The 20,082-nt window shown below is 49.6% G+C and overlaps 1 protein-coding gene and 1 long non-coding RNA gene across 2 annotated transcripts; one reads left to right on the forward strand and one right to left on the reverse strand.

The window, feature by feature from the left end:
- The first annotated feature begins 220 nt into the window (after positions 1-220).
- On the forward strand, positions 221-9,357 carry LOC140189128 (uncharacterized). The gene is made up of 2 exons (XM_072245835.1): positions 221-260; positions 7,794-9,357. Exon 2 carries the CDS (start codon positions 8,166-8,168, stop codon positions 9,180-9,182), a length of 1,017 nt encoding a protein of 338 aa, XP_072101936.1. The 5' UTR covers positions 221-260; positions 7,794-8,165; the 3' UTR covers positions 9,183-9,357.
- A 3,829-nt stretch (positions 9,358-13,186) lies between these two features.
- LOC140189131 (uncharacterized) lies at positions 13,187-19,859 on the reverse strand. The gene is made up of 3 exons (XR_011883459.1): positions 19,790-19,859; positions 13,540-13,666; positions 13,187-13,285 (listed from the first exon to the last, which is right to left on the reverse strand). It is a non-coding gene; the product is annotated as an uncharacterized lncRNA (long non-coding RNA).
- Positions 19,860-20,082: the final 223 nt, after the last annotated feature.

Here is a 20,082-nt window from a genome sequence, read left to right on the forward strand (position 1 = left end):
TTTTAAGTGAGTTGGGAGGATCACATGGATTGCCTGTTGACACTGAATATGCTGTGTTAAAGTTGCTGCTGAGTTTTCTACATAAATACATTTATCTGTGGAACCGCCGTTTGCTTCAATGGCACCGTGGATACCCAGAAACCTCCGCGCTCAAGAATCGAGTGCCCAGCGACCAAATGCGCAGGCCTAAGGGTCGCAGATCGTTCCCGGAAACTGCGCATGCGTTCAGTGGACGACATGCTGGGGAGAGTTGGCAGCAGGTAGGAGCGAGGCTGCGGACGGGCGTTTCATCCCCACCGCGACGGATAGACTGTTGTTGCGAGCTCCGGTCACACTGTGACCCGCACCTGGGGACATTTCCAGTTCTTTCCCCCACGTTCCGTCCCTGGGCCCCGGGGAGCTTTCTGCTGATCGGGGAAGGACGTGGCGTCATTTTTGTGGCGCATGCGCATCGCGGTGTCCGTGATGGCGAGACGAGTCTCGTTCAGAGCCGGGTTTAATATCACGGGCGTGTACCGTGAAATGTGTGTGTTTCCGGCAGCAGTACAGTGCAATGCGTAATAAAACTAAATTATCTAGGTATAAGACCAAAAGAAGGTGTAGAGGGTTGTAAATCTAGTCAGCTCCATCTTGGGTACCAGCCTACAAAGTACCCAGGACATCTTCAGGGAGCGGTGTCTCAGAAAGGCAGCGTCCATTATACAGGACCTCCAGCACCCAGGGCATGCCCTTTTCTCACTGTTACCATCAGAGAGAAGATACAGAGCCTGAAGGCACACACTCAGTGATTCAGGAACAGCTTCTTCCCCTCTGACATCCGATTCCTAAATGGACATTAAATCTTTGGACAATAGCTCACTTTCATAATATGCAGTATTTCTGATTTTGCACGTTTTTAAAAATCTAGTCAATACATTTACTTATTTGTTTATATTATGTTTTATTTATTTTTTCTCTTCTGGATTATGTATTGCATTGAACTGCAGCTGCTAAGTTAACAAATTTCACGTCACATGCCGGTGATAGTAAACCTGATTCTTTTATTTATATACAGTCTCATGAGGCAATAGATGCAGGAGTAGTCCATTCGGCCCTTCGAGCCAGCAGCGCCGTTCACTGTGATCATGGCTGATCATCTACAATCAGTACCCCGTTCCTGCCTTCTCCCCATATCCCTTGACTCCGCTATCTTTAAGGGCTCTATCTAACTCTTTCTTGAAAGCATCCAGAGAATTGGCCTCCACTGCCTTCTGAGGCAGAGCATTCCACAGATCCACAACTCTCTGGGTGAAAAAGTTTTTCCTCAACTCTGTTCCAAATGGCCTACCCCTTATTCTCAAATTGTGGCCTCTGGTTCTGGATTCCCCAACATCGGGAACATATTTCCTGCCTCTAGCGTGTCCAATCCCTTAATAATTTTATATGTTTCAATCAGATCCCCTCTCATCCTTCTAAATTCCAGTGTATACAAGCCCAGTCGCTCCAATCTTTCAACATATGACAGTCCCGCCATCCTGGGAATTAACCTTGTGAACCTACGCTGCACTCCCTCAATAGCAGGAATGTCCTTTCTCAAATTTGGAGACCAAAACTGCACACAGTACTCCAGGTGTGGTCTCACCAGGGCCCTGTACAACTGCAGAAGGACCTCTTTGCTCCTATACTCAACTCCCCTTGTTATGAAGGCCAGCATGCCATTAGCTTTCTTCACTGCCTGCTGTACCTGCATGCTTACTTTCAGTGACTGATGAACAAGGACACCAAGATCTCATTGTACTTCCCCTTCTCCTATCTTGACACCATTCAAATAGTAATCTGCCTTCCTGTTCTTGCCACCAAAGTGGATAACCTCACATTTATCCACATTAAACTGCATCTGCCCACTCACCCAACCCGTCCAAGTCATCCTGTATTATCTCAACATCCTCCGCACATTTCACACTGCCACCCAGCTTTGTGTCATCTGCAAATTTGCTAATGTTACTTTTAATCCCTTCATCTAAATCATTAATATTGTAAATAGCTGCGGTACCCCACTAGTCACCGCCTGCCATTCTGAAAGGGACCCGTTAATCCCTACTCTTTGTTTCCTGTCTGCCAACCAATTTTCTATCCATGTCAGTACCCTACTCCCAATACCATGTGCTCTAATTTTGCCTACTAATCTCCTCTGTGGGACCTTATCAAAGGTTTTCTGAAAGTCCAGGTACACTACATCCATTGGCTCTCCCTTGTCCATTTTCATAGTTACATCCTCAAAAAATTCCAGTAGATTAGTCAAGCACGATTTCCCCTTTGTGAATCCATGCTGGCTCGGATCAATCCTGTTACTACTATCCAGATGTGTCGTAACTTCATCTTTTATAATTGACTCCAGCATCTTTCCCACCACCAACGTCAGGCTAACCGGTCTATAATTCCCTGTTTTCTCTCTTCCTCCCTCTTGAAGAGAGGGACAACATTAGCCACCCTCCAATCCACAGAAACTGATCCTGAATCTACAGAACATTGGAAGATGATTACCAATGCATCCACGATTTCTAAAGCCACCTCCTTAAGTACCCTGTGATGCAGACCATCAGGTCCCGGGGACTTATCAGCCTTCAGACCCAACAGCCTATCCAACACCATTTCCTGCCTGATATAAATTTCCTTCAGTTCATCCATTACCCTAGGTCCTTTGGCCACTATTACATCTGGGAGATTGTTTGTGTCTTCCCTAGTGAAGACAGATCCAAAGTACCTGTTCAACTCGTCTGCAAATTTGTTGTTCCCCATAATAAATGCACCTGTTTCTGTCTTCAAGGGCCCAATTTTGGTCTTAACTTTTTTTTTCCTTTTCACATACCAAAAGAAGCTTTTACTATCCTCCTTTATATTCTTGGCTAGTTTACCTTCATACCTAATTTTTTCTCCGCGTATTGCCTTTTTAGTTACCTTCTGTTGCTCTTTAAAAGTTTCCCAATCCTCCAGCTTCCCACTCGTCTTTGCTATGTTATACTTCTCTTTTATTTTTATACTGTCCATTACTTCCCTTGTCATCCATGGTCGCCCCTTACTCCCCTTAGGATCTTTCTTCTTCTTTGGAATGAACTGATCCCGCACCTTCTGTATTATTACCAGAAATACCTGCTATTGTTGTTCCACTCTCATCCCTGCGAGGGCATCGTTCCAGTCAACTTTGGCCAGCTCCTCTCTCATGGCTCCATAGTCCCCTTTGTTCAACTGTAATACTGACACTTCCGAGTTTCCCTTCTCCCTCTCAAATTGTAGATTAAAACTTACCATATTATGGTCACTACCTCCTAATGGCTCCTTTACCTCGAGGTCCCTGATCAAATCCGGTTCATTGCACAACACTAAATCCAGAATTGCCTTCTCCCTGGTAGGCTCCAGTACAAGCCGTTCTAAGAATCCATTTCGGAGGGACTCCATAAACTCCCTTTCTTGGGGTCCAGTACCAACCAGATTCCTCCAGTCTACCTGTATGTTGAAATCCCCCATAACAACTGAAGCATTACCTTTGCAACATGCCAATTTTAACTCTTGATTCAACTTACACTCTACATCCAGACTACTGTTTGTGGGCCTGTGGATAACTCCCATTAGGATCTTCCTACCCTTAGAATTTCTCAGTTCTCTCCATACTGACTCTACGTCTCCTGATTCTATGTCCCCCCTCGCAAGGGACTGAATTTCATTCCTCACCAACAGAGCCACCCCACCCCCTCTGCCCATCAGTCTGTCCTTTCGATAGGACGTATAGCCTTGAATATTCATTTCCCAGGCTGTCCACTTGAAGCCATGTCTCTGTTATTCCCACAACATCATACTTACCGATTTCCAACTGTGCCTCAAGCCCATCCACTTTATTTCTTATACTCTGTGTATTCATATACAATACTTTTAATTCATTACTCCCCTCACCTCCCATATCAGTTCCTATATCACTTAGCCATACTCTCCGATCCCTTCCTGAGCCTGTTAACTCTGTTGTCTTTCTTAACTTTCCTTATTCTCTCTTTCCCTTTACCTCCATCCTTGTATTTCCAGTTCATCCCCTCCCCCCAACTACTTAGTTTAAACACACCAGTGTTGCAGTGGCAAACCTGCCCGCCAGAATGCTGGTGCCCTGTCTGTTAAGATGCAACCCATCCCTTTTGTACAATTCATCCTTGCCTCAAAACAGATCCCAGCGGTCTAAAAATCTAAATCTCTGCTTCCCGCAGCAGCTCCTCAGCCACACATTCAGATCCATTATCTCCCTGTTCCTGCCCTCACCAGCACGAGGAACTGGAAGCAAACCGGAGATAACCACCCTGGAGGTCCTGCTTTTCAGCCTTCTTCCGAGTTCTCTGAAGTCACGCTGTAGAATGTCTTTCCTCCTCTTCCCCACGTCATTTGTGCCGACATGCACCACCACTTCCGGATGTTCACCTTCACTCTTGAGGATTCCCCGCAATCGGTCCGTGACATCCTGGATCCCGGCACCAGGGAGGCAACACACCATCCCTAAATCTCACCTGTTGCCACAGAAACCCCTTTCTGTACCTCTCACTATGGAGTCCCCTACTACCACGGCTCTGCCTGACGTCTGTCTCCTGGGACCTCAGCGCCAATTGTTGACTCACAGACCTGACCGCCTCTCAGGCTGGCATCATCTTCTGTCCCGACAGCTTCCAAGAGGGTGAACATGTTTACGAGGGGCACATCCCCCGGGGTCTCCTGTACTTCAAGCATCCTTTCCTTGCTCATCGTCGCCCCCCCTTCTCTCTTCAGGTATCCTCGGTGTAACGATTTCGCTGCAGGTCCTGTCCAGAAAACTCTTGGTTTCCCGGATGAACCTGAGGTCATCCAGTTGCCTCTCCAGAGCCCCAACACGGTCCTTCAGGAGCTGAACCTGGACACACTTTCCACCTTTGTAGCAGCCAGAGGCACCATCAACGTCCCTGACCTCCCACATCATGCACGCAGCACACTGAATCAGTTCACCTGTCATTCCTTCACCACTTCTCACCCTCTCCAACTGTAGCGTAGTCTCCTCCCTCAGCCTCCTTGCCGAAGACTCGCACTTTTCTCACAAGGCCACTCCCCGACAGGCTGCTCCCCTCGAGCAGACCGTGATTATATTGGATGATAAATTGACTAATTCCCTGCACCTGCCGCACCTTTGCCGACCTTGAAGGTACGTGTTGCGGGCTGGTCCCAACCGGTTTTTAAATCACCCGCTCCAGAAAACAACAGAAAAAAGACTCCCAAGAGCTTAACTTCTCAGCCAATCCCTGCATTCCCTCCTTCACTTGCCGCACCTTTGCTGACCTTGAAGGTATGAGACCGTGGATTTGCGCCTTGGAAGGTTTCCAGGGCACAGGCCTGGGCGAGGTTGTATGGAAGACTGGCAGTTGCCCATGCTGCAAGTCTCCCCTCTCCACAACACCGATGTTGTCCAAGGGAAGGGCATTAGGACCCATACAGCTTGGCACCGGTGTCGTCACAGAGCAATGTGTGGTTAAGACACAACATGCTGCCTCAGCCAAGGCTCGAACTAGCAACCTTCAGATCAGTAGACAAATGCCTTAACCACTTGGCCAGGCGCCAACACACACATATATATATATTATATAATAGTTAAGTAGTGCAAAAAGTCATGAGGCAGTGTTTCGTGGGTTCGATGTCCATTCAGAGATCTGATGGCAGAGGGGAAGAAGCTGTTCCTGAATCGTTGAGTGTGTGTCTTCAAGCTCCTGTACCTCCTCCCTGATGGTAGCAATGAGAAGAGGGCCTGTCCTGGGTGATGGGGTCCTTAATGATGGACACCGGCTTTGTGAGGCATTGCTCCTTGAAGACGTCCTGGATGCTGGGGAGGCCGGTGCCCATGATGGAGCTGACTGAGTTTACAACTTTCTGCAGCTTATTTCAATCCTGTGCAAAGTTCTTCCCCACCACCCCCATCCCATACAGTGATGTGGAATGGTCTCCAGAGTACATCTGTAGAAAATCGCGCATCTCTTTGATGACATACCAGATCTCAAACTCCAAATGAACTATTGCTGCTGTCGGGTCTTCTTTGTAGCTGCATCGATGTGTTGGGCCCAGGACAGATCCTCAGAGATGTTGAGACCAAAGAACTTAAAATTGCTGTCTCTCTCTCCATTCCTGATCCCTCCATGAGGACTGGTTCATGTTCCCTTGTCTTACCCTTCAGTTATTTGGTCTTACTGACGATGAGTGCAACGTTATTGCTGCCACACCACTCGACTAGCTGCCGCATCTCGCTCCTGTATGACCTCCCATCACAACGTCAGGCTATGGCAGCAACTGTTGTGCCGTCAGCAAGCGTACAGATGACGTGTGAGCTGTGCCCAGCCGCACAGTCTTTGGTGTGGAGAGGGCAGAGCGACCTTGAGGTGTGCCAGAGTTGTCAGCGAGGTGGAGAGGTTATTTCCAATCCGCACGGATTGTGGTCTTCAGGTGAGGAAGTTCCGGCATGCAGATCCAGTTGTTGGTACAAAGGACCAGGTTTTGGAGCTTTCCAACCAGAACTTTCAGAAGCGCGGAGTTGTCAAGAAACTGCGTCCTGACATATAAGTACTTGTGTTATCCGGGTGACTGAAGGCCGCGTGAAGAGCCATTGAATTTGCATCTGCCGTAGACCTGTTGTGGCGATAGGCAAGTTGCAGTGGGTCCAGGTCCTTCCTGAGACGAGTGTTGATTCCAGCCGAGACCAACCTCTCAAAGCAGTTCATCACCGTAGATGGAGCAGCTACTGGATGATAGTTGTTAAGGCAGCTTACCCTGCTCTTCCTGGGCACTAGTGTGATCGTTGTCCTTTTGAAGCAGGCTGTAAACTCTGACGAAGCAATGAGAGATTGGAAATGTCTTTGAATCTCTCCGCTAGTTGGTTGGCACAGGTTTCCTGAGCCCTGTCACCTACTCCAGTGGGCCTAGTTGCCTTGTGAGGGTTCACCCTCATGAACGACAGTCTGCTGTCGGCCTCTGTGGGTGTCCAGGGTCCGTGGATGACTGCTTCCCGAGCAGTCCGTAGGGTGCGTTTGGAAGTGCGGGCAGAGGGAATGTCAGTGGATGGGTCTGCAGACTCTGCCGATCTCCAGCTTTCTCAATCCGAGGATGAGGCACTCACAACAGAAACGTATTTCTGAGTCAATCTCGGATGGAGAGTCCAACTTCCAGTCAGTGAAATTGTCAGTTATTGCTGCATGGCAGGAAAAGAACAAAATCCTTCCGTCAGGTTTAGTTCTTGAGAAAACCACCTTTGTTTGGGCTCTTTCTCTGGGCCTTTCTACTCGTGAGACATGTTTTGTACCATTCTCTCTGGGTAGATAATGATATCAAACATCTTTCTCCTGGGTAACGAGTGACCTGTAGCTTCCACATCCCAAAAGTGCCACACTCCGATGGGAAAGGCAACTGGCAAGACAGGCAGGAGAGGCCCGTTCTGATACAGTCAGAAAACCAGCCGGAGAACTGGATGGACAGCCCGGGTACCTGATCCGTGCTCAGTTAGAAAGTCAGGAGTTGTTCCTCCAACTTGGGTTGAACCTCTCTGTAACAGTGTGGTGTCAGTCCATTAAATTTATTTCATCTTGAAATGCTGTGATTCACCTGTTGATGGCTTTTGTAAATCTTTTTACAGGTGAGATGGATGCAACAAAGAATTTGTGTGCAGGAATCTTAAATACAACAATTTGTCAGTTCTGATGATTCTGTCCAGATATTTAAAGGGTGACCAGATATTCCCTTTGTGACTCCAATGTATCTGTTGTTGGTCCTAGGAGATGAAGACGTCTCTGTGCATGATCCACTGGAACCGGGGTGCTGAGGACACAGCAGCATTTATTGATCTGTTCCGTCTGCGGAAAGTGATTCATCGAAGCTGATGATACGTCAGGAAACTCACAGCAGTGAGAGGTCGATCAGGGATTCACTCACTCAGCCGACCCGCCGAGACACCGGTGAGCTGACACAAGGGAGAGAGACTGTTCAATTGTTCCGTGTGTGGGACGAGATTCACTCGGTAGCCTGATCTGCTGACACACGAGCCAGTTCTCACTGCGGAGAGGCTGTTCACCTGCTCAGGCTGTGCGAAAGGATTCACTCAGTCATCCCAACTATAGACATAACTGTCGGTTCACACTGGGGAGAAGATGTTCTCCTGCTCAGAGTGTGGAAAGGCATTCACTCGATCATCTGACCTACTGACACACTGGTCAGTTCACACTGGGGAGAGGCCGTTCACCTGCTCAGACTGTGGGAAGGGGTTCAGTCAGTTATCTCAACTGAAGGTACACCAGCGAGTTCACACAGGGGAGAGGCCGTTCACCTGCTCAGAGTGTGGGAAGGGCTTCACTCGATCATCTAACCTACTGGCACACTTGCGAGTTCACACTGGGGAGAGGCCGTTCACCTGCTCAGACTGTGGGAAGGGCTTCAGTCAGTTATCTAATTTACTGGCGCACCAGCGCGTTCACACTGGGGAGAGGCCGTTCACCTGCTCGGACTGTGGGAAGGGATTCAGTCACTCGGCCCACCTGAAGCAACACCAGCGAATTCACACCGGGGAGAGGCCATTCACCTGCTCGGACTGTGGGAAGGGCTTCAGTCGCTCGTCAGACCTGAAGCAACACCTTCGAGTTCACACCGGGGAGAGGCCATTCACCTGCTCGCACTGCGGAAAGGGGTTCTCCCAGTCATGCAACCTCGTGTCGCACTACCAAGTTCACACTGGGGAGCGGCCGTTCACCTGCTCTGAATGTGGGAAAGGATTCTGCCACTCGTCTTACCTGAAGAAACATCAGCGAGTTCACACTGGGGAGAGGCCGTTCACCTGCTCAGAGTGTGGGAAGGGCTTCACTCAGTCATCCCAACTGAAGGTGCATCAGCGAGTTCACACCGGGGAGAGGCCGTTCGCCTGCTCAGACTGTGGGAAGGGATTCACTCAGTTATCAAACTTGTTGGCCCACCAGCGCGTTCACACTGGGGAGAAGCCTTTCACCTGCTCACATTGTGGGAAGGGATTCACTCAGTTATCTAACTTGTTGGCACACCAGCGAGTTCACACTGGGGAGAAGCCCTTTACCTGCTCAGAGTGTGGGAAGGGATTCAATCATTCAGCCAGCCTCCAGAAACACTACGGAGTTCACACTGGGGGAAAAGTTCAATAAGCTGCCTGGGGGATATTGAACCACCACAGCTGCTGAATCCGGAGACAAGTTTGCAAATGACTGCTGGTGTCTAACTCAGCAATTACTGCTGCTGTTCATCAAACCAGGTCTGCACCCTGGTCACTGGGAATGGGAGGAGTTTCTTCTGATGTTCACGTTTAATGGGACTGCAGTTTCTGTGATAAATAAATCAGTTCTATTTTAAACTGTGTCTCGGGTACTCAGTGAATCTACAACACTCCCAGTGTACAGTGGGGAGCCAACTCCACCCGGCTGGTCCCTGCCCGTATTTCTGTTCTACGACAGTCTGTTTAAATCCTACCCTGTTGTTCACCCCTCGCTCTCCCTGTGTGGTGGGTTCCAAACAGTCACCACTCTGTGGGGGAAGGGATTTCCCTCGAGTTTCCTGCATGACGTTCTGCAGACTGAAGAAGATGATGAGCTGCCTGTCATGTTGTTAGTCCCTCAAATCTCTGGACCGGGGAATAATGGTAGCTAATCACCTTATTCCCTGCTCTTATTGGTCATTTTCACTCTTCCTGAGGGCTGGGTTGTTAGAGCACACCACTGTACTCTGCAGTCTGAAAGCAGAACGCTGAACGTTCAGTTGGATGCTCAGTGGCACAGGGTCAGAACATGATGGGTCAGCACAGGGCAGAGTTTCGGGCTCAACGGTGGGAAAGGTGAGAGGATATGATGAGGAGCAGGGAAACAGTGCAGGGGGCGTGGCAAGCAATGACAGAGTAGCAACATTTGGAAGCTGATTGACAGAAAAAAGTACGATGAATTTGACTGTTGACACAGACACAATGCCTGTTGACATTCAGTGTATTCCTTGTGGAAGGTTGTTGTGTTCAACTGGCTACTGAGTTCCCATAAAAATATTGTTCAGATTGGTACCATTCGGCAGAGGAGAGGCGAAGCTTGTAACTGCTTCAATGGCACTGCTCTTACCCAGAATTCTTTGAGCTTAAGAATGTGCAGTCTCTGTGAATTGAGTACGCAGGTGCCTTGTGTCCAAAGCTGTACCAGGAATGGGTACTGGAGCTCCCAGGCACAGCTGAGATCTTGCCATTTCAACCTAAGGAGTTGAGACTCGCACAAGAAATCTAATCCCAACTTTATCCGCATGAAGAACTTCCAATGTATCTTCAAGTTAAGTAGATAAACGATTGTCTACCAATTGAAGTGGGACATTAAGTTCAGGTCTGATGAGAAGATCTCGCTCATGCCCGTACTTCAGTAGCTAATGGGAATAGTGACACCGAGTTCTAAAGGAAAGAGCTGGTTCCAACTTCCAGTGAACTTAAACGTCACTTAGAGCTGCAAAGGATAGACAAACTCTTTATGTCACGTTTGGTTCCTCAGCTCAGGGTCACAATGATCAGAAAGTCTCCAGTCGTGTAAATACCGTGTGATCCTGGTAGGGCAGTTGGACAGGTGCAGAATTGTTCTGTCACAGACAGTGACCCAAATCACAAATAGATGACCGGCAGGATTGTCCCATTATGAAACAGACAGGTAGACAGTCCCACACCTATCTCTGGGAAGTACCTTTCATCTCCTGTCTCCCGTCTCACCCATTTCACCCTGCTCTGGGCACCTTCCCCCATTCCTTACAGCCCTCCCAGCCACGGGTGCCCCCTCCTCCTCCCCATGTCCCTGGGGTTACAAGAATCACCCCTTGTAATAATGATCAGGGAGGCACAGAGAGAATCTGTAATTACCGACAAGTACCTTTATTGTCTCAACAGGAGAACACGTGAACTTACACAATCAATAGCTGTGTGCACACCTAGTAAGTTTTCCCGACCTTCCATGAAGAAAAGATATTACCAGTTAAAAAGCAGTTTCTGCTGCTGGCCACGTGTTCCTCGTTGTCCCGTTTCGAATCTCCACGTGCCGTGGGACACCTCACATTGACGATAGTTGTTCTCCTACAGAGTTACATTTGAAGCCTCTGCTTTCACATTCATTCCTTACCAAATAAAATGTTGCATTCCAGTGTCATTGGCTGTAGGTCATGTGTCTGACCTTTAACACCTTTGTATTGGCTCTGTTCCAGCCCAGCATCCATTATTACCCTCTTCCCAGCCGGTGACAATCGGTAATTTATGGTCCTTCGTTCTAAATCAGCTTGAATCACACAGAGCAACATTCACAAACCTGCTGTATCCAACCAAAGGACACCTCACAAATAACTTCTTATTTGGCAACGATCCCTAGTTCAGATTACCTGAGGCATCATTGTGTCAACTTTAAAACACTGATCAAGTGACTTTAACTCAAAATGGAGAACTCTTCATAAAATGCCAGCCTGTTTCTCGTGACAAGAACAAAGGCAATTGTTCTGTCCGCTTCCACTGTCCTTGATTCATTTGAATTCACTGATTTGCAGACTGGAGGTCTTTGTGGCCAACTCTGGAAACCCCAGCACACCCCACTCTTGACTCTGTGATGTCCCCATCTGGCCGAACCTCTGAAGCCTACGCCCCTCCATCCGTGCTTTCCTTCTCTGGGATAAAACATCCCCTACTCCCGTCCCTGGGGAATGTCCCTTTGCTCCTCTCTCCCTGTTCAGTCTCTGGAATGCTCCCTCGTCTACCACTCGGTCTCTGGGCCTCCCTCTAATTTGGCAAAGCAGCCTTACCCCCTAATCTGTCTCTGAGGTGCCCCCTACACCATTACCTTACCCCCCCATCTCCACAAGCTCCTGTACCACACTCCACCCCCTTACCCCCCCCCCCCTCTATCTGGGATGCCAACTCCACCAACCTGCACCTACCTTGCCTGAGATGGCCCCTTCCCGACTATCCTGACTTCCAGGACGTCTCCAATGTCCCCTCCAAACTGTCTCTGGGGTTCCCATCCAACCTCCCGTCTCTCTATCCTTCCCGTCTCCATGTCTCCCCTTTCTGTCTAAGCCCTTCCTTCCCCAATCTCCCATTCTCTGAGTCGTACTCATGCCCCATTGCCCTTCCCATTTCATTTCCCTTCAATCACCCTCTAATCCCTTCTGGCAGCTCCCCCTACCATCTCTGTGTTACCCCTACACTCATCGTCCACCCTGTGGTATTCACCTTTACCATTCCCCTCCTCTTGGGTCACCGACTCTCCCTCTACCCCATCTCTGCCATGCCACAATGTGCCAACCCCAACTCTAACCCCTCTCCCCATCTTGGAAACACACTCTGCCCATTCTCTCGGACTCTTCCTGCTGCCATTTCCTCTCGTTCACCTGTAAGACCAAGGAATCGATTGCAGACTTCGGGAAGGGGCGGTCAGGGGACACACCATTACACGTCGAGGGTGAACAATTTTAAGTTTTTGGTTGTCAGCATCTCTCAGATCAAAGAGATGCATTTATAGCAGCAATATTTCATTTGCAGTTTGAGAAAACTTGATAGAAAACCATAAGATGTAGGAGCAGACTTAGGCCATTTGACATATCTTATTTCATCATGGCTGATCCAATTTTCCTCTCAGCTCCAGTCTCCTGCCTTCATGCCCTGACCGATCAAGAATCTATCAATCTCTGCCTTAAGTATACATAAAGACTTGGCCTCCACAACTGCCTGTGTCAAAGAATTCCACAAATTCATCACTCTGTGGCTAAAGAAATTCCTTCTCATCTCTGTTCTAAAAGGACAGCCCACTATTCAGAGGCTGTGGTCTTAGACTCTCCCACCATAGAAAACATCATGTCCCCTCTATCAAGCCCTTTCGCCATTGACACCCAGAAACGTTGAATTGCTCACCTTTCCACATCCGATCCCTCGATGTGAGTCCCCTGACTACCCCTTCCTGAACTCCTTTGTCTTGCGGATGAACAAGAAGAAACAGGAATAGGAAGTGTCCCAGTCAATGTAACCGAAGACTGTTGCAAACTTCTACAGATGTGCTGTGGAGAGCTTTCTAACTGGTTGCATCGCCGTCTGGCAGGGAGGGGCCACCGTACAGGATCGGAAAAAGCTGCAGCAGCTGTAAACTCTGTTATCCGTTATGGACGATCAGGCACATTCTCTCCATCGCCGACTGAATAAGCAGCGGAGCAACCTTTTGAACAGACTCATTCAGCTTCGGATCATTACAGAAAATCTTTCCTACCAAATGCAATAAGCATAGACAACAGTTCATCTTTGTGTGACAGAACACACATCATGGTACAATAGTCTCTGTTTTATTATTTCCTACGTTATTATTGCACATTGGTAAATTATTACTGTGTATGTTATCATTCTGTACTTTATTATTAGCTAAGTCTGCACACTGCTAAGTGTGTTTTTAAATGTTGCTGCTGTAATGAAAGAATTTCCCACTCTGGATCAATGAAGTATTTATTATTAAAATGCAATACCTCAGGAAGGCAGCGTCCATCATTAAGGATTCTCATCACCCGGGACTTCTCATTGACAAAGTGCAGGAGCCTGAAGGCAGACACTCAATATTGCAGGAACAGCTTCTGTCCCACTGCCATTGGACTTCTAAATGGACAATGAAACCATGAACACTTCTTCAGTATTTTCCCACCTCTTTTCCATTATTTTTTTGTAACTTATTGTTATTATTCTGTACTGTGCTGTACCGCTGCCCCAAAACAACAAATTTCACAGATTCTGCCAGTGATATAAAACCTGACTCTGAGCGGATCGATTCCCGACAGTTCCAATGCTCACCCATTTCTCAAATGTGACAAAACCTGCCTCCACCACTTCCTCAGGCAGCGTGAGGGGAAAATCTCTTCCTCAGGTTCCTCTAAATCACTGACTCCTGTTTAAATCTATGCCTCCAGTCTCAGAAACCTCTGCCTCGGGTACGTGGCCAACACAGGCTTCAGTGAGGCCTCGAGAAGGTTCAGCATGGTGGGCAGCTGTGGAAAGTCTGATCACAGGGGATCCAGGCAGAGCGGGCTCATTGGATACACAATTGGCTTGATGCTATAAATCAGAAGGTGATGTTTGAAGGCTGTTTCTCGGCCTCGAGGTCCGTGCCGAGTTGCGTTCCATTATTGTTGGGCCCATTATTGTTAGGATGACAACCAGCAACTTGACTGAGAATGTACAAGGTCTGTTGGTGACTTTGCAGCAAGTTTGTTGAAACAATTACTTTTATTTAAAAGGTAGTAAGAATAAACGTTCCCCACACCTATCCTCACCCCTCCATCTTCCCCCTCCACAATGCCCACACCCTTCCCCTCACCCCATCTTCCCCTCCACAAAGCCCACGTCCTTCCCCTTACCCCGTCTTCCCCCTCCACAATGCCCACACCCTTCCCCTCACCCCATCTTCCCCCTACACAATGCCCACCCTTCCCCTCACCCCATCTTCCCCCTCCACAATGCCCACCCTTCCCCTCACCCCATCTTTCCCCTCCACAATGCCCACACCCTTCCCCTCACCCCATCTTCCCCCTCCACAATGCCCACCCTTCCCCTCACTCCATCTTCCCCCTCCACAATGCCCACACCCTTCCCCTCACCCCATCTTCCCCCTCCACAATGCCCACATCCTTCCCCTCACCCCATCTTCCCCCTCCACAATGCCCACACCCTTCCCCTCACCCCATCTTCCCCCTCCACAATGCCCACCGTTCCCCTCACCCCATCTTCCCCCTCCACAATGCCCACCCTTCCCCTTACCCCATCTTCCCGCTTCCCCTCACCCCGTCTTCCTCCTCCCCAATGCCCACACCCTTCCCCTCACCCCATCTTCCCCCTCCACAATGCCCACCCTTCCCCTTACCCGATCTTCCCCCTCCACAATGCCCACACCCTTCCCCTCACCCCATCTTCCCCCTCCACAAAGCCCACACCCTTCCCCTCACCCCATCTTCCCCCTCCACAATGCCCACCCTTCCCCTCACCCCATCTTCCCCCTCCACAATGCCCACACCCTTCCCCTCACCCCATCTTCCCCCTCCACAATGCCCACACCCTTCCCCTCACCCCATCTTCCCCCTCCACAATGCCCACCCTTCCCCTCACCCCGTCTTCCCCCTCCACAATGCCCACACCCTTCCCCTCACCCCGTCTTCCCCCTCCACAAAGCCCACACCCTTCCCCTCACCCCATCTTCCCCCTCCACAATGCCCACACCCTTCCCCTCACCCCATCTTCCCCTCCACAATGCCCACACTCTTCCCCTCACCCCACCTTCCCCCTCCACAATGCCCACCCTTCCCCTCACCCCATCTTCCCCCTCCACAATGCCCACACCCTTCCCCTCACCCCATCTTCCCCTTCCACAATGCCCAAACCCTTCCCCTCACCCCATCTTCCCCCTCCACAAAGCCCACACCCTTCCCCTCACCCCATCTTCCCCCTCCACAATGCCCACACCCTTCCCCTCACCCCATCTTCCCCCTCCACAATGCCCACCCTTCCCCTCACCCCATCTTCCCCCTCCACAATGCCCACACCCTTCCCCTCACCCCATCGTCCCCCTCCACAATGCCCACACCCTTCCCCTCACCCCATCTTTCCCCTCCACAATGCCCACACCCTTCCCCTCACCCCATCTTCCCCCTCCACAATGCCCACCCTTCCCCTCACCCCGTCTTCCCCCTCCACAATGCCCACCCTTCCCCTCACCCCATCTTCCCCCTCCACAATACCCACACCCTTCTCCTCACCCCGTCTTCCCCCTCCACAATGCCCACACTCTTCCCTTTACCCCATCTTCCCCCTCCACAATGCCCACACCCTTCCCCTCACCCCATCTTCCCCCTCCACAATGCCCACCCTTTCCCTCACCCCATCTTCCCCCTCCACAAAGCCCACCCTTCCCCTCACCCCATCTTCCCCCTCCACAATGCCCACACCCTTCCCCTCACCCCATCTTCCCCCTCCACAATGCCCACACCCTTCCCCTCACCCCATCTTCCCCCTCCACAATGCCCACCCTTCTCCTCACCCCGTCTTCCCCCTCCACAATGCCCACACCCTTCCCCTCACCCCATCTTCCCCCTCCACAATGCCCACACCCTTCCCCTCACCCCATCTTCCCCCTCCACAATGCCCACCCTTCCCCTCACCCCATCTTCCCCCTCCACAATGCCCACACCCTTCTCCTCACCCCATCTTCCCCCTCCACAATGCCCACACCCTTCCCCTCACCCCATCTTCCTCCTCCACCTACATTTCTACCCCCTGCCTCTCCACCCCGAGAGATATGGGTCAAAGGTGAAAGGTACATACGGGGGATTTCTTCACTCAGAGGATGGTGCAAGTGTGGGTCGTGGTGTGCTGGGTGTCGGTTCGTTTCCAGCGTTTAAGGGAAACTGGGATAAGTACCTGGTTGAGAGGGCTACAGAGAACTATGGGGCAGGTTGATGTCACCATGCAGAGTAACAGGTTAGCATGGACTAGATGGGCTGAATTGTATGTTTTTATGCTATGGTGCTACACGACTCTAATAATACTCTCATTTGTAATTTCCACAGTCAGTAGTTTGCTACTAAGGACTGAACCCAGAGGTTTACAGAATGGGTGACTGTTCCCGTGCTCAAAGCCATTGGGACGTCCCATCGCTGGGCAGATATTGTCCCCTCCATTCTCTTTGGCTCAGTCCGTCACTCAGCAAGTTCACTGCTTATGGGAACCCACAGAGGAGGAATCCCTGGCACAGGTTTCCCCACTCTCTCTCAGTCTGGTGACAGGGAAAGGCTCCCGGTCTCAGGGAGTGACGTGGGAATCCTTTTGTGGAAATGCGGAAAGAGTTGGCAAAGTTGGACAAAGAGCTGAAAGAAGTTCCGGAGTTCGATACAGTAAAAAAACACACTGAACTGAAACATGGCACTTAATAATGTTAGATCTGATTTAATAGAACATAGAACAGTACAGGCCCTTTGGCCCACAATGTCATACTGACCCTAGAAACTCCTGCAAGATTGTGTGTCGTGGGAGCTGGGACTTATTTGACTGTGCCCAGAGACCTGAGATCTTTGGGCGCAGAGCTCGCAAAAGGCGACACAATGGACTTCTAACATTGTAAACCAGCTAGTTGTTTGTTATGTCTCCCCTCCCGCTGTGAAATGGAGACAGCTCGTTCTCCCTTATTAGGGAGAGAGTGAGCCTGCGTTGTATCGGATACCGGGTGAATGGGTTGTCTTTGGAGTAACTGCAAGTCTGTGTCTTTTCTATTGCTTTGCTCACGCTTGAGTGCTCAGTACCGGTGGTATTGTTTTTATTTCGCCAGCGGGGGGAGGGGGGAATGTTGCTCGCTGCCGCTTACGCGCGTGGGGATGGGGGGCCGGGGGGCTGCACTTTGGGGTTCTAACATTTAACTGTTGTTCATTCTCCGGGGCACTCCTCTGTTTTCGTGGATGGTTGTGAAGAAGAAGCATTTCAGGATGTATGTTGTACACATTTCTCTGACATTAAACGTACCTTTGAAACTTCTGAAGATTAATCCAATATTCCCTCCTACATAACCCATCATTTTCTGCCATCTATGTGACTATCTAGGAGTCATTTAAATGTCCATAATAAATCTGGCTCAAACTCCACCCCAGGCAGGGTGCAAAACATACCCACACCACTCAGTGTAAATAATTTAAATACGACTCCCCCCCCCATTACCATTTCAGCCCTGGGAAAATTCTCCAGCTCTCCACTCAGTCTGTGCCTCTTATCATCTTGTCCACTTCTATCATGTCAGCTATCATCATCCTTCGCTCCAAAGACAAAAGCCCAAGCCTACTCAACCGGTCCTCACAGTACATGCTCCATCATCGAGGCGGCTCCTGGTAAACCTCCTCTGCACTCTCTAATGCTTCCACGTCCTTCTGATAGTGTGGCACGCAGAACTGGACATAATGCTCCAGGAGTGGTCTCACCAGGAATTTATAAGAATGCAACATTATCTTGAATGAAAGAAGACCATGACTGTAAGATATAGGAGCAGAATTAGGCTGTTTAGATCGTTAAGTGTGCTCTGCCATCTCCTGCCCTCCCCTCACGCCCTGACCAGTCAAGAATCTATCACCCTCTGCCTTAACTATCCATGAATCCCTCGTCTCCACAGCTGCCTGTGACAAAGAATTCCACGGATCCACCACTCTCTGGCTAAAGAAATTCCTCCTTATCTCTGTTGTAAAAGGACACCCCTCTATCCTGAGGCTGTGTCCTCTGGTCTTGGGCTCTCCCACCACAGCAAATATCCTCTCCACAACTACTCTTTCAAGGCCATTCGATGGGTCTCAAAGAGGTCACCCCTCCCTCTTCCGAATTCCAGTCAATACAGGCCCAGAGCCATCTAAAGCTCTTCATATGACAAGCTGTTCAATCCTGGAACTGTTTCTGTGAACCTCCTTTGAACTCTCTCCAGTTTCAACACATCCTTTCTAAGATAACAGGCCAAAACCTGCTCACAATACTCTAAGTGAGGCCTGACCAGTGCTTTACAAAGCCTCAACGTTACCTCCTTGCTGTCATGTTCTAGTCCTCTTGAAATGAATGTTATCGTCACATTTGTCGTCCTCATCACAGACTCAAACTGCAAATTAACCTTTAGGGAATCCCACACGAGGACTCCTAAGTCTCCTGGTGTCTCAGATTTTTGTAATATCTCTCCCCTTAGAAAACAGTCAACCCTTTCATTTCTTCCATCAAGGTGCATGACCGTAACTTGCCGGCACTGTATTCCATCTGACACTGCTGTGCCCGTTCTCCTAATCTGCTCCTTTATTCCCACTGTTTGCCCCCTGCAAATCAGCCACTGCTTTATCCATGCTAGAATCTTCCCTGTCACACCATGGGCTTGTAGCTTGTTAAGCAGCCTTGGGTGGCAGCCTAAATCGAAATACGCTACATCAACCGCTTCTCCTTTGTCAATCCTGCTTGTTATTTCTTCAATCCCTGATTGAAGAAGGCCAACAACCCATACACCTTCTGAACCACCGCTTGAACTTGCATGGAAACTTTGAGAGATCTATGGTTGTGACACTAATATCCCTCTTCTTTACAATGCTGAAAGTCGGTTATTAACCATGTGTTTTGCAGTGAAGTCAGTAATTCCGAAGGAAATCACTGCACTTTTCCGGAGGGAGAAGTGTGTGTGAACGTCACATGAGGAAATGTGCAGATGCTGTCAATCAGTGGCAACACACACAAAATGCTGGTGGAACGCAGCAGGCCAGGCAGCATCTATAGAAAGAGGTACAGTCGACGTTTCGGGCCGAGACCCCTATATACATACTTTGATAATCAGTTCCATAGTTCTTTGAATTCCTCTGGAAGTAAAAGGATTCTTTTGTCTCTATCAAGATCTCGACACACCCAGAGAGGCTGATAAATACCAGGCATCATCCACTGCCAAGGGGGCCCGAAACGTCGACCGTATGTCTTCCTATAGATGCTGCCTGGCCTGCTGCGTTCACTAGCAATTTTAGTGTTTTGTATGTAAACATCACGATGCGTTTGCACCTCCTGACCACTTGGGGCGCAGCACGGGGAGTAATATTGTTACAATGGCAGAAACCTGTGTAAACATATCCCTCTTACCTCTCCTCACCTGCCTATCATCTCCCACGGTCCACTCTCTTCTCCTATCACATTCCTTCCTCTCCAGCCCTTCACCATTCCCACCCACCTGGCTTCACCTGTCACCTTCTAGATATCTTTCTTCTATCTGTTAATTCTGGCGTCTTCTCTCTTCCTTTTGGGCCCTGAGGGAGGGTCACCGCCCGAAACGCTGATCACTTATTTATTTCCATAGAATAAATAAGTACTGAACGTAAATAAGCGCCTGTACGTGGCGCTTCAGAATTCAAGCGATCGTAACTCAGCAATGATATGCGCATGCGTAAGGATCGCTCTGGTTCCCGAACACTGCGCATGTCACAGAATCCCCGCCCCCCCCTCCACCCGTACGCGCGCATGCGCTCAGTAGACGGCGGGCA

Source organism: Mobula birostris, chromosome 28 (assembly GCF_030028105.1).
Source record: "Mobula birostris isolate sMobBir1 chromosome 28, sMobBir1.hap1, whole genome shotgun sequence".
Taxonomy (NCBI): Eukaryota; Metazoa; Chordata; class Chondrichthyes; order Myliobatiformes; family Myliobatidae; genus Mobula; species Mobula birostris.